This window comes from Cannabis sativa, chromosome 1, assembly GCF_029168945.1.
Source record: "Cannabis sativa cultivar Pink pepper isolate KNU-18-1 chromosome 1, ASM2916894v1, whole genome shotgun sequence".
In the NCBI taxonomy this organism is placed as follows: Eukaryota; Viridiplantae; Streptophyta; class Magnoliopsida; order Rosales; family Cannabaceae; genus Cannabis; species Cannabis sativa.
This window is the reverse complement of record NC_083601.1, coordinates 2,056,506-2,070,719: the sequence shown is the minus strand read 5'-3', so window position 1 is coordinate 2,070,719 and position 14,214 is coordinate 2,056,506. Positions and strand designations below refer to the sequence as shown.

The 14,214-nt window shown below is 41.0% G+C and overlaps 1 protein-coding gene across 1 annotated transcript; it reads left to right on the top strand.

Moving 5' to 3' along the window:
• The first annotated feature begins 522 nt into the window (after positions 1 to 522).
• LOC133033739 (lisH domain-containing protein C1711.05-like) lies at positions 523 to 1,086 on the top strand. The gene has a single exon (XM_061108809.1). It carries the CDS (start codon positions 523 to 525, stop codon positions 1,084 to 1,086), a length of 564 nt encoding a protein of 187 aa, XP_060964792.1.
• Positions 1,087 to 14,214: the final 13,128 nt, after the last annotated feature.

Genomic DNA, 14,214 nt, shown 5'->3' with positions numbered 1-14,214 from the left:
TGACTCTGTGAGTAACAGAACACACTGGGAAGAACTGCAACCGAATCGGTTTGCTGATGAGTTCTGTGCAAAAAATACCTCCATTTGCAGCATGGAAGTATTGTTTCTCTTTCTTCCAATATTCTTTCGGAAGAATATCAGGGTTCATTATTGTGTATGATGCTCCCGTGTCAAAGAATCTGGCCACTTTTATCGGCTTGGCATATTTTGTTGGAAGAACTCGTACAGTGAGGACAGGGGATGGCTGCATTGTGTGAATAGTGGACATTTGATAGCATTCTGGAGTGTCTGAATCACTCCATTGTTCGAATGCACAAAGGGATTCTGAGTTGAATTCATCATCGGTGGAGAAGATTGGCTAAAGAAGCAGAAATGAAAGCCCTCAAAACCTAGTATGAATCTCTAAAAAAGCAATTTTTCCAAGGAGAATCATACCCTACGGGGCCTCAGACAACACTCTTTGGAGGAAATACAACACTCTTTGGAGCAAATACACCATCAGTACCATGGCAGTTCTCAACCATGCCAAAGACCTCTCGAACATCACCCTTCTCAGTCTCTTCGCAAGAAGACTCACTTCTCCGACTTAGACGAATGCCTGACGAAAATCAACAACAAAAAACCAAAAAGGGGAAGAAAAACGAAAGCCTAGACAATTCCCCTCCAAGAGCATCCTTCCTATCCGAAAAAGAGCCAAAGCAATTCATGGCCCAACATAATCCTATTTCTGCCATGCTCCACCAACCAGATGAAAAATTTGATAGTCAGTCTTCTTCTTCCTCTTCTGACCAAGAAGAAAATTCTGAAGAGAATTCTGAAACTTGGTCACAAGATTCAAATACTAGTAACGAGTCCCAAGATTCGGGTACTAGTGACGAGTCTAAAGACTCGAATACTTTTGATGATGACGTACCCCCTTATTTTATGGCTCAATCTGCAGAAGAAGCATACTCTCAAACTGAGCCTATAGTCAAAGTGAAGATGAAAGTGAAGAAGATGAAGAAGAAGCAGCTACAAAGAGCACAGAATCCAAGCATCACCATCTTTCAAAGCTCGCTTTCGAATGTAATTATGCAAGGTCATTGATGCAATCACTATTTTTACTTGCTTCTGGTATGGATAACTAGGCATATCTCTTAATATTTTCCATCTTTTTTTCCATACTCCAAATGTTCTTTCAATAACACTTCGAAGAGAAGAATGTGCCTGGTTGAATACCTCTTTATAACCAGTAGGTTTGCTACCTCATTGAAATTGTGGAAGATGGTATCTTTGGCCTTTATATGGTCCTAAAAACCTGTAATTTGTGGGTATCCCGCATCCACTAAATAATATTTTCCTGTCAAATAAAATATAAAAACATAATTAAAAAATTATAAAGACTTTAATAATTTACAAATGTGTTTAGATGGCAACCTTGGGGTGGTTTTGGAAAATTTGAAGTTGAATTACGTAAAGCTGAATAGAAAATTCTTGTATCATGAGGAGAACCTTCCCACCCAGCATATGCATATATAAATTGCATATCAAAATTACATATTGCCATAACATTCTGAGTTGGTACCCCTTTTCTACCAACAAATGGTACTTGATCTTCAGGTGGAATTACGGCATTTACATGTACACCATCTATTGCACCAATACAATTCTAGAAAAAGAATACCAAATTATAAAATTATACTCTAGCTTGAGGAAAAATTAATAAAAAAATATATAATTTTAAAGTATGACTTACCTTAAAATGAGGCATATATCTAGAATCTTTCAATATCTCTTCAGGAACATCTTTAAATTCTGGGTCTGGTGGTTTTAATGCATCTATACTCATATGGCATAAAACATCTAAAACTTTGTTGAAATATCGACTAACTGTCTCGCCTGAGTGCTGAAATCGCTCTTGTGTTAATCGATTTCCAACGCCGTGACCTAATGTAAATAAAAACATGCCTAGTATTTCAAGAGTACACATTCTTTTTGAACCCTCGAATCCATAATTAGCTTCCAATTCATTGCATAATTTAATAAAACATTTTTCTCCATCCTAAACATTCTATAACATCTACTTTCATTTCCTTGTAATATTTCCATCAACCACATATGACCAGTTTGAGAAGAATTCATACAAGGAGTCTTTTCAATGTATGTTGTATAATAATATTGAACAAGGTATGTAGCTACATACACCGATTGCAACTCAATCTCGTCATCGGTGTCTGCCATTATTTTTAATTTAAAATAAACCTGTAAATATTAAATATATATATATGAAATAGATATCAAATAGCCATAGAGTCTTCATAGCAAATACAAGTAAAAAAAAATAATAAAGCATATTTATTTTAAATAGTGATAACACCAAGTCTTGAGAGCAAATACAATTGAAAAAATAACATAATAAACATATATTAAAGTCATAACACAATGTTTAGAAAATAAATACTACTATTACGAGCGATTTAAGCATTATAAGTATTCCAGAGTATACTCATTCCTAAGCCAAGTAAGCATCAACTCAGGTTCTTCCAATGAACCAAACATCTCTCTCTTCTCTTTCATGATAAATAAGCGAGTTGTAAATAACTACAAGCTGCTCCCTTTTTCAATTTCAGGCAAAGAATTTAATATTTTCATAACTTCGGCAATACTATTCTCCTTTCTAGATATTTCAATATTTCTACTTCTTGTCTCCATGACATCAGCAAGGAGACCAATTTATTCAAATATCATTACAGGCCCTGTCTTCTTCATTTTCCCTTTTTTATTTTTCACCTTTTTATTTTGTTTCTCAAGTGGCTCGGTTGATCTCTTGCTAATTTTCTCTTTAGAAAACCTATCAATATTAGCCGTCTCTAGATCATCATCACTACTCTCAAGTTATTCATGTAAGGTTTCAGTATCATTAAAGGCTTTTCAGACTCAGATGGAATTATTCCAGATGAAGGTGTCCAAGCATGCTCTCCTGTAGCAACAGTGTTCATAAAAATCTTATCTAATTTTTCCTCTACTTCTGGTTCAATTCCCCGAATGCGAAACTTTGCAGCATCAGGATGAGTCTACAAAAGGAATTTTGTTTATTAAATGTACCATTCATAAAAAAGTCTTTTAGTTTTATATAAATATTTAACAAGATTATAATGTACCTGTAATTTACTATTCCACCAATCTTCAGTTGCATCAATTGTATTCTTTTGCATACTCCATCCTAAACCAGTTTCTTTTCCCTTGAGTTGCTTCCAAAGCTTTCATTCATTTTTCAATCCATCCCACTTATTTTTCAGTTGAGCTCTAGTGTAATCTTTTTCAGTTGCTTTTTTCATATTTGTAATCAAGTTTTGATATCCAATTTTATCTAAATAAGTAGTAGGACGATGCCCATCATCAACTTCTTTGATACAGAATTCCAAGAAAAAATTCACACTCTCGGAATTCCATATTGCTTTACCTCGTGGTACTGCTACATCACTTTTAGTACAAATATTTTTTTATTTCTCCATCTAATTAAATTAAAATAATAAATTTTATCAAAATAATAAAAAGCATAATAATGAGTTATAAAGCTAAAGACTAATCCAACACAAATACACATAATAACTATGATAAAAGCATCATCATCATCCAACACAAAATTGCTTGTTATTTTGGTAAATCAACTTTATGGTACTATACCTTATGAAATTGCTACTTTGGGTAAGCTTAAGAAGTTTTCTGTGGCCAATAATCAACTCACGGGTACTATTCCTATGTCTTTTTTTGAGGATAATTTTAGTGGGAATAGTGGGCTTTGTAGTGAGCCTTTAGAGAAGTGCACTACACCAAAATTTAAGATTAGTGACATTTTTATTATTGTTTGTCAAAAAATGTAATAATTATAGTACTTTAGTGACATTTCATTAAAAATGTTACTTTAATAAGAAAAAATAACATTTTATTTAGTAGCATTTCTTTAAAAATATCATTATTCATATATTTTTAGTGACATTTAATTAAAAATCACTAACTACTAATTATTATAAATATTTAATTTTAATAATATTTGAAAAATATCACTAAAATATGTGAATAATAACATTTATAAAAATGTCACCAAATATTAAAATCAATTACACTTTCAAATGTCACTAAAACAAATAATATATATTTTAAAAAATTAATAAATTTAACTAAAAAAATATTAAACAAATTATTATTATCTTTTTTCATAAATTAACTTTTAAAATAGTAGCCCGATTCTCTTTTCCTCACCAATTTTGAGAAAAAAAAAAGTGTAACCTCAATTTCCAAACCCTAATTTTTAATTTTTCATATTTTCAGTTTTGAAATCTCATCTTTCTTCTACCAGCCTAATTGTAATGCAGTAGATAATTTTTGTAATTGTAATTGTAATATGGGTTAGGTTTGACCACACGTGTGGTGGGTTGAGCAAGAAGAGTCTTACTATAATCATAGCTGCTGGGGTTTTTGGTGTTGCAGCTTCTTTGTTGTTGGCTTTTGGGGTTTGGTGGTGGTATCATCATTTGAGATTGAGTAAGAGGAGAAAATATAGTAATGGTATTGGATTGAGATGATGATTGGGCTGAGAGGTTAAGGGCTCACAAGCTTACTCAGGTTTTTTTTTTATTTGTTTCAAAAACCACTTGTTAAGGTTAAGTTGGCTAAAAAATGGCTGCTACAAACAATTTCAGTCAAGATAATGTGATTACTTTGACTACAAATAATCTCTCTCTTTTGCAAATAAATAAATAAATAAATAAATAAATAAAAGAACTCATGCCATAACATAAGTGGAAAAAAAAAAAGAAAATTATAAAAACATTTTCATGGATTCAAAAGAAGAAGAGATAAACCTTGATTGTGCATGAACTATTGATGACGGTGTTAGGGAACGGTGGCGTGGGTGATCGGTGACGGAGAAGACTCATGCGATGGAAGGTGACGGAGAGACTGCTACGATATTTCTGCCTTTGGTTGATTTTTACGAATGAGAAAAAACCCTAAATAATAAAATGATAATTTTTTAATTTGAATGAGGGTAAATGAGTCAACTAAAAAATTCATTAAACTCAAATTTCAGCTTCCCTTAAAAGCTAAAATTTAAAAGTTGGTGTGGGCCAACTTTAGCTAAAAGCTATAATTTTAGTTTAAATTTTTGAAAAAGCTATTTTTTTTTTTATTTTGCCAAATACTTTTTAAGCAATAGCTTTCTCAAAAAGTACTTTTAACTTTTTTAAAAGCTACCCCAAACGGGGCCTTAGTGGACGAGGAGGAGGTACTTCTTGAGGAAGCTGAAGAAGGTGAAGAAGAGCAAGAGATTGCTCTTGTGCGCAAGCGCAAGGGCAAGATGGTAGAAGAGGAGCCTTCTAAACGCCCCCGGATGGTGGACACTCCGGTCCCGAGTCATGACTCCGGGATCCCCTCCGAGGCGGAGGAATACGCATTGCCTCTCGGCATTGTGTTGACTCCGATTCCTGGAGACGAGGAGAGGCAGAATCTTCGGATAGCCAAGCACAACTATGCCCTTGATGAATACACCCAGGGGCATGCCGAAGTGGAGGCCTTGAAGAGGGTCCTACGGAGGAGCAGCAAAACGTCCTCAATGTGGAGGACTTCCGGAATTCGTGGGACTTTAATATGGATCCGCTGACGGACTGGTTTAATCGCTTCCTGGGGCCCACCTTGGCTCCTTTTTCCGAGGAGATGACTAGCGAGTATGTCCCCCACATGACTCAATTCCCGCCCAAACGGTACGCTGCTTGTGCATCCTTAAACTCCGTCTACCAAGTTCAAGACATCAGCAACGCGATGGCCGCGGTAAGCACTTGATTCATTTCTTTCCTCAATATTTTGTCTAAGGCATTTGATCTCACTCTTTTCTCTTTTTTTCAGATTTCTGCGGAGACCAGCCGCCTCTCTAGGACCATCGTCAATCATGGCTTCGTCCTGTCCGAATTCGGGGGCATAGACGAGGTCGTGAGGATTCTGCGGGACCTGTCCACTGAGAGGCGGGCGATCCAAGAGGAGGCTGAGCGAAAGGAGGCCCTCGTTAAAGCGAAGCTCGAGGCGGAGGCCAAACAGAGGGAAGCCCAGGCGGAGGCGATGCTCCGAGAGGAGGTCCTGCGGAGGGATAGGCTGGAGGCGAGGCACCGGGAGGCGCTGAGGGCAGAGGGCGAGGTCACTACCAAGGCCAAGCGCGAGCTTCGGGAGGCTAAGGAGGCCATAGACGAGATGGCCGCCAAGGTGAGGTCCTTAGAGGAGTTGCACCAGGCGGACTTGCAGTCCAGGGCTAACTTGGCCGTGGAGATGAAGGAGCTAAAGGACTTCAGAGACCAGACCTTGAAGAAGGCTAAAAGAGATGAGCTCCTGTCTCCCGTCTCCTGTAGCCGCTGTGTCAAGCATTTTGACGACGGCGTCTATATGGCCTGGCAGACAAACGGCCAAAACATCAAGCTCGACTTCTATCCCAAGCCTGAGGAGGCTATTGCTAAATTTCGGGAGAAGAAGAAGAAACTTGATGCCATGCTTGAGGCGAAGTTGGGGCCTCGCCTTTCTCCTCGCGCTGACTAGGCCGCGGAATCCAGCCCAATTTGCCAAGATTATCTCTTTCTTTTTTTTTTATTTACAGCTACTTTTCTTTTATTTAAGACAATCTTTAATTAAGTAGCTGCTTTATTTTCCAATGGGAGACAATTATCTATGGCCTGTCCCCGGGCCCCTTGTATTGTATATATTATTATATTATTTTTTTAACCTGCCCTTAGGGCCAGGATTTTTATATATATATATATGATCCTTTTTTTATGCATATTTCTCTTTTGGACCTGCCCTTTGGGTCAGGATATTTCTTTTTTACTTTGTTTTTACTTTGAGCCTGTTTTACATCTGTCCGTGCAGTATGCCTTAGTACCCCCCTGAGTGACATGAAAACTTTGTTTTTAAGGCACTCAGTTTTATTATAAAATTCAGAGGTTGCATACACTTAGACAGTACAAATCCTTTAAACAAAGCCTAAGTTAACATATTTGGACTATTGGTAATATTTTCGAAGGTGATCGGCGTTCCAGGCCCTTGGCACAATGGTTCCATCCATCCTTTTTAGCTTATAGGTTCCGGAGCCGATTTCATCCTCGATTTCATATGGCCCTTCTGTTGGGTTTTATGCCCTAAATAAAACTCATTTCAATATAATCAGATTTACTTATTAATATAGATCATAAATAACATTTAATGTTGCATGGTTCACATGATTTATTTCATGATTATATGTACATAATGTATAGATTCATCTGAAACCCTTTTCACATACTTGATCCTGTTTATTGTGCCGTCAACACATTGGAAAGTAAACATGACTATGTGAATAAAGTTTCCTAGATTTATCAGACACAGGGTTTTACTGATATGATAATCTACAACAAGAGTTTACTTGTATTTGGAGAAATACTATGTTCTTTCCAGAACATTGGTTAAAGTAAAGCTCAGGTTGGATGCATGGAGTATGCATCGGAAGGGACCGATATTGAACTTTGACTTAGATTTAATTAAACTTACCGTAAAATCTATTCAAGTCAATATCGCCTAGTTGATCCTAGATCAAATGATCTTAATCCTGTTATGATTAGGCTCAATCTTGAAAGGCTATTCGTGTTCCTTGAATTGTTAGTTAAGCCTACTTTTAGGTCAGGGTGATACGTACTTTTTGGGAACACGGTAGTGCAATTGAGTGGGAGCGCTAGCATAAACATGGAATCTATAGCTTCTATCTGGCGAATAGTAAGCAAAGGATGATCACCTTCGAGCTTGACCAAACGAAAATAAATGGTGGAGATCTCATTTCACATAAGCTGAAATATCATTTATACGGGGTCAAGTGTTTTAAGGATAAAATACATAGTAGGGTGTTACGGTAATTTAATCCCTTTACTGTGTAGATCATTCATATAGAGCATAATTGATCAAATTAGGATTATAACAATGGATAACTAATGATGTGTCTATATGGTGGAACATATAGAGCATTCTATATATTGAGAGTGCAATTCTAAGTTCTATGCGTGGATTCAACGAAGAATTAATAAGTTAGTGAATTTTAGTGCTAAATTCTTGATCTACTTGTTGGAAGCTCGGTTATATAGACTCATGGTCCCCCCACTAGTTGAGATAATATTGCTTGTAAGACTCATGTAATTGGTTTTGATTAATCAATTATAATTCTCAAATTAGACTATGTCTATTTGTGAATTTTTCACTAAGTAAGGGCGAAATTGTAAAGAAAGAGTTTATAGGGGCATATTTGTTAATTATGATACTTTGTATGGTTCAATTAATAAATATGATAAATGACAATATTATTTAATAATTATTTATAGTTATTAAATAGTTAGAATTGGCATTTAAATGGTTGAATTAGGAAATTGGCATTTTTGAGAAAATCAGATACAAAAGGTGTTAAAATTGCAAAATTGCAAAAAGCAAGGCCCAATCCATTAAAGGTATGGCCGGCCACCTATGTAAGTATTTTAAGTTGATTTTTTCTTTATTTTAATGCCATATAATTCAAATCTAACCCTAGTGGAATGCTATAAATAGATAGTGAAGGCTTCAGGAAAAACTACTTCTTCTGATTCAGAAAAACTAAGCCTCTCTCTCTCCCTATCTTTAGCTGCCACTTCTTCTTTCTCTTCCTTGAATTTCGAACTACCTTAGTGTATGAGTAGTACCCACACACATCAAGTGATACCTCAATCATAGTGAGGAAGATCGTGAAGAAAGATCATCAGCAAAGGAGATTCAGCATCAAGGATTCAGAGAAAGAGATCCAGGTTCAGATATTGATAATGCTCTGCTACAGAAAGGAATCAAGGGCTAGATATCTGAACGGAAGGAGTCATATTATTCCGCTGCACCCAATGTAAGGTTTCCTAAACTTTATATGTGTTTAATTTATCGTTTTAGAAAGTTCTTATTTAGGATGTTAATAAACATACTTGTGAGTAGATCTAAGATCCTGGTAAAATAATTTCCAACACCTTCCCAATTTGGCCCAAGTACCCCCACTCCGGGTTCTTGGGTGGCTGGGAAGACTCTTCTTAAGACCATATCCCCAATAGTGAATTTTCTATTTTTAACTTTGGAGTTAAAATATTTGGTCACCTTCTTTTGATAAGCTGCCATTCGTATTTGAGACTCGTCCCGGAGCTCTTCAACCTGATCCAGCGCTTCTTGCAATAAAGCTTGGTTTGTAGCTGGATCATAAGTCGTTCTCTTGTGGGACGGGAATAACGTTTCTACCGGGACCATTACTTCACAACCGTACGCCATTGAAAAAGGCGAGTGGCCGGTCGTGGCTCTTAGGATCTTCTGGTAGGCCCATAACACTCTTGGCAACTCTTCGGGCCAGTTGTTTTTGCAGGCCAGCAACTTTTTCTTTAGGGTGACCTTTAGGATTTTGTTGACAGCTTCTGCTTGTCCATTTGTTTGCGGTCTTGCCACCGCGGAGAAGCTTTTTACGACTCCGTGTTGGTTGCAGAAGTCAGTGAACTCTTCGCAATCAAATTGCTTTCCATTGTCAGAGACTATTTTGTGAGGCAAGCCATATTGACACACTATGTTTTTAATAACAAAGTCTAGTGCTTTTTTAGCAGTTATAGTCTTCATTGGCTCAGCCTTCGTCCATTTGGTGAAGTAGTCTACTGCTACTATTGCATACTTTACTCCTCCCTTTCCTGTTGGCAGGGACCCAATAAGATCTATTCCCCAGACCGCGAAGGGCCAGGGGCTAGTTATCAGGGTAATCTCATTGGGAGGAGCTCTCGGTATGTTCGCGAACCTTTGGCACGAATAACATTTTTGGACGTAGTCTATGCAATCTTTTTTCATGGTTAGCCAGAAGTACCCTTGTCTCAATATTTTCTTTAAGAGACTTGGTCCTCCTATATGATCTCCACAGAACCCTTCATGGACCTCTAGCATAATTTTCCTAGCTTCAGGGTCTGATACACACCTTAAATAAGGCATGCTGAGTCCTCTTCGGTAGAGAATTTTATCCATCATTACATAACGGTGAGCCTGATACTGAATCTTTCTGGATAGTGCCCTTTCTTGGGGAAACTCACCTTTCGTTATGTATTCTATGATGGGGACCATCCAGTTGGGTTCTTGCCCAACCGTTGCTATGGCCTCTTTTATTTTGATGCTTGGCTCTGCCAAGCGTTTCACGGGTACTACCCCCAGTTCCTCAATCTCACTGTCCGAAGCTAACTTGGCCAGACAGTCCGCGTGAGCGTTCTTTTCCCTTGGGATTCTTTCTACTTTATAATCCGTGAACTCGTGGAGCAGTTCCCGGACTATCGCCACATACGCGGCCATTCTTTCGCCGCGCGTTTGATACTCTCCCGACACCTAGTTCACGACCAGTTGGGAGTCACTGTAGACTTCTACTCTTTTGGCCCCCACAGCCTTTGCTAATCTCAGCCCTACTATCAAAGCTTCATACTCTGCCTCGTTATTTGAAGCCGAGAAGTCGAATCGTAGGGCTGCCTAGAGTCGAAGTCCACTCGGAGATATCGTTGCAACCCCCGCTCCAGATCCATTTTCGTTGGAGGCTCCGTCCACAAATACTTTCCATGCTGGGACCGAAGGTGCCTGTATGTTCGAGGTTGCTTCGGCTTCATTACATTTGGTGATGAAGTCTGCTAGCGCTTGCCCCTTTATGGAAATACGGGGTACGTAGTGTAAGTCGAATTGACTTAACTCCATTGCCCATTTGAGGAGCCTTCCGGACACCTCTGGCTTTTGTAGGACTTGTCGGAGCAGGTGATTGGTCAACACCTTGATTGGGTGAGCTTGGAAATAAGGCCTCAACTTTCTTGAGGCCATTAGGAGGCAAAAAACCAGTTTTTCAATGACGGGGTACCGCATCTCTGCCCCTATCATGCACTTACTGACGTAGTACACGGGATGCTGAGTTTTCTCTTCTTCCCGGAGTAAGGTCGCGCTGACCGCGTGCTCGGAGACGGGAGACAGGACCTCTCCAAGAATGGGTTTTGACAGGATTGGGGGCTTGGCCATGTGCTCTTTCAGTTTTTTGAATGCCTCCTCACACTCGTCAGACCATTCAAACTTCTGGCACTTCTTCAGAATGTTGAAGAAGGGAATGCACTTATCTGTGGACCGGGAGATAAAACGGCTCAGGGCAGCAACCTTTCCGGTTAGGCTCTACACATCTTTGTGTTTCTTGGGGGCATGCTCAGAAGAGCTTGAATTTTTTCTGGGTTTGCCTCAATCCCTCTCTGACTGACAATGAAGCCCAGGAACCTCCCTTATTTGACCCCGAAAGTGCATTTCTTTGGGTTGAGCTTCATTCCGTATCTCCAGACCACTTCGAAACATTCTGCTAAGTCGTCCGCGTGACTATTGCACGCCTTAGACTTGACCAACATGTCGTCTACGTACACCTCCATGTTTCGTCCCAGGAGGCCTTTGAACATCCGTTTAACAATTCTTTGATAGGTTGCACCAGCGTTTTTCAATCGGAAAGGCATGACTAGGTAGCAGTATACCCCCTTATCGGTCCTGAAGCTAGTGCACTCTTGATCTGCTGTGTGCATCTTTATTTGGTTATAACCGGCGTACGCGTCCATGAAGCACAGTAGCTTGAATCCGGAGGTGGCGTCTACCATCTGGTCAATCCTAGGCAGAGGGAAACAGCCTTTTGGGCAAGCTTTGTTTAAATCAGTGAAGTCTATACAAACTCGCCAGGTCCCGTTAGGCTTCGGCACCAGGACCGGATTGGCTAGCCATTCCCGGTAGTAAACATCGCGGATCATGTCGCTTGTTAATAGCTTGTCCACCTCTTTCTCTAAGGCTTCGGCCTTCACTGAGTCTAGGGGACGTCGTTTCTGCTGAACCGGTGGCATGTCCGGGTTGACATTGAGGACATGGGTGATGACGTGGGGACTTATGTCAGTCATGTCCTCCTGGCACCTCGTGAAAACGTCAATGGCACCCTTCAGTGTCTTTATTATTTTTTCTTTTTCCTCCGGGTCTAGGCTCTTTCCTAGCCGGAGTACTTTGGTGGAGTCGAGGTCGCACACTGATATCTCCTCGACGTCCTCCATTGGTTCTACGATTTTTTCGGATCCCACCCAGGGATCCAACTCGTCTTCTTTAGCCATTTCTGGCTCAATAGTTTCTCGGACCATCAGCACGTGTAGGTGGGTAGCAACATTATAGCATTGCCTCGCCTCCCCTTGATTTCCTCTCACCGTCCCTATCCCAGCTTCCTTGGTTGGGAATTTCAGGCACAAGTGCCGTATTGATGTGACTGCGCCAAAGTCCACCAAGGCCGGTCAGCCGAGGATTGCGTTGTAGGCTGTCGGGCAGTCCACCACCACGAACGTGCAGTACTTGAAAGTGCTCTGGGGCGTGTCCGGGCACAAGGTGACTGGAAGCCTCACTTTTCCCATTGAGATAAGTGTTGTTCCATTAAACCCTGTGAGTTGGGAACCACTTGGTGAGAGGTCTCGGTCCGTCAGGCCTATTACAGTGAAGGCCTCTTTGAACAGCAGATTCACGGAGCTCCCGTTGTCGATTAGGACTCTGGCCACCACCTTATTGGCGATGGGGGTCTCTATGACCAATGGGTCATGGTGGGGAAAACGCACTGTATTTGTGTCTTCTTCCGTGAATGTGATGGGCTGATCCATTAGTCGGGGCCTTTGAGCCAGGAGTTGAGTAACTTCCCAAACCTCATCATGTTTCACGGCCCCGGCGTACCGCTTCAGCTTCTTGCGGGTGGTGCCTCCAATGTGGGGTCCTCCCGAGATCATAGCCACTCTCCCGTTAGGTCTAGGTGGCAGGCCGGGAATATGCTGAGCATCTCCGGGGGGAGCAACTGGAGCCAATACCCCTGCTGCACCCCCTGGGTCTACTTGTGGCAAAGTTCCAGCCGCCTGACCCGGGTTGAGGTGAGGCAACCGATTCTTGTTCCACTCGTAGAGGTGTCCCAATCGGATTAAGTTTTCGATCTCGTCTTTGAGATTTTTTCATTCGTTGGTGCTGTGCCCAATGTCGTTATGGTACTCGCATCTCTTGTTGGGGTCCCTCCGGGAGCTGTCTTTGTACAAAGGAGGTGGTCTCCGGTAGTGAGTATTTTTCCTAGTAGAAAATTACACACGCTCTTGGGAGTCTGTTAACTCCGTGTACTGGGTATATTGGGGAGTGTACCCCTTTTCTGTCGCTTTTCCTCCGTCCGGGTGCTGCCTTTGGAGGACCTTTTACTCCTCGAGCCCTGGAAAGGACCGGCTAGACTGGCTGTCGGAGCGAAGTGCGAGGGGACTTGTCCATTTATCCCTGAGGGATTTTCAAAATGGGACGATGTGGGGGCCAGGGCCTGGCCCTGGCTATATCCGAGAGTAGCAGAGAACTGTTTGCCGCTCATCGGAGGAGCTGCTGCTGGCACATATCCTGCTATCCCGGTGGGATAATATCCTCCATAGGCCACTATTTAGGCCTTTTCAAGGTTAATGTATTTTTGGACTCTCTTCTGGAAGTCCTGAAGGTTTGCAGCTCCTTCTTGTTGTAGTTCGTTCCAGAATGGAGTCCCTGTACGGATGCCTGCTTGGAGGAGGGCAAGCTGTTGTCCGTCATCTACTTTCTTGGTTTTTGAGGCTTCCTCTCGAAACCTCTTTATGTAATTCTTTAGTGTCTCCGTAGGCAGCTGCTTGATGTTAGTCAAGGCACTGACGTCCAGATTGACTTTTCTTGTGGCGACAAACTGTCTCCGAAAGTTAGTTTGTAACTTATTCCAGCAGCCCACGGATCCTGGCTCCAATTTCTTGAACCACTCCTCTGCGGACCCGCTTAGAGTAAGCGGGAAGCACAGACACTTAGCATCATTGCTGACTCTCATGACTGTCATCACCCGGTTGAACAATGACAGGTGATCACTTGGATCAGAGTTCTCGGTATAAGCTGCCATTTCAGTCATCTTAAAGTTCTTGGGGAGCTCTGCTTCCAAGATGTGCTTGGCACATGGCTCCCGATCCTCACAGTCTGAGTCAGAGTCGTCGCCTTTCTGTCTCCGGGAGACTCGGGCGATGTCTTTTTGAAGTATGGCGAGTTCTGCCATGATTCCTTCATTTAACGTTCCCGTGGAGACCGCGGGTCCGTATTTCTTTTGGTCAAGGTGATCCCGGAGGTCACCTTGGTTTCCGTTGA

Bases quoted from the DNA above. Each gene is read 5' to 3' on its own strand.
- LOC133033739 (XM_061108809.1), top strand. From the start codon at position 523: ATGCCAAAGACCTCTCGAACATCACCCTTCTCAGTCTCTTCGCAAGAA.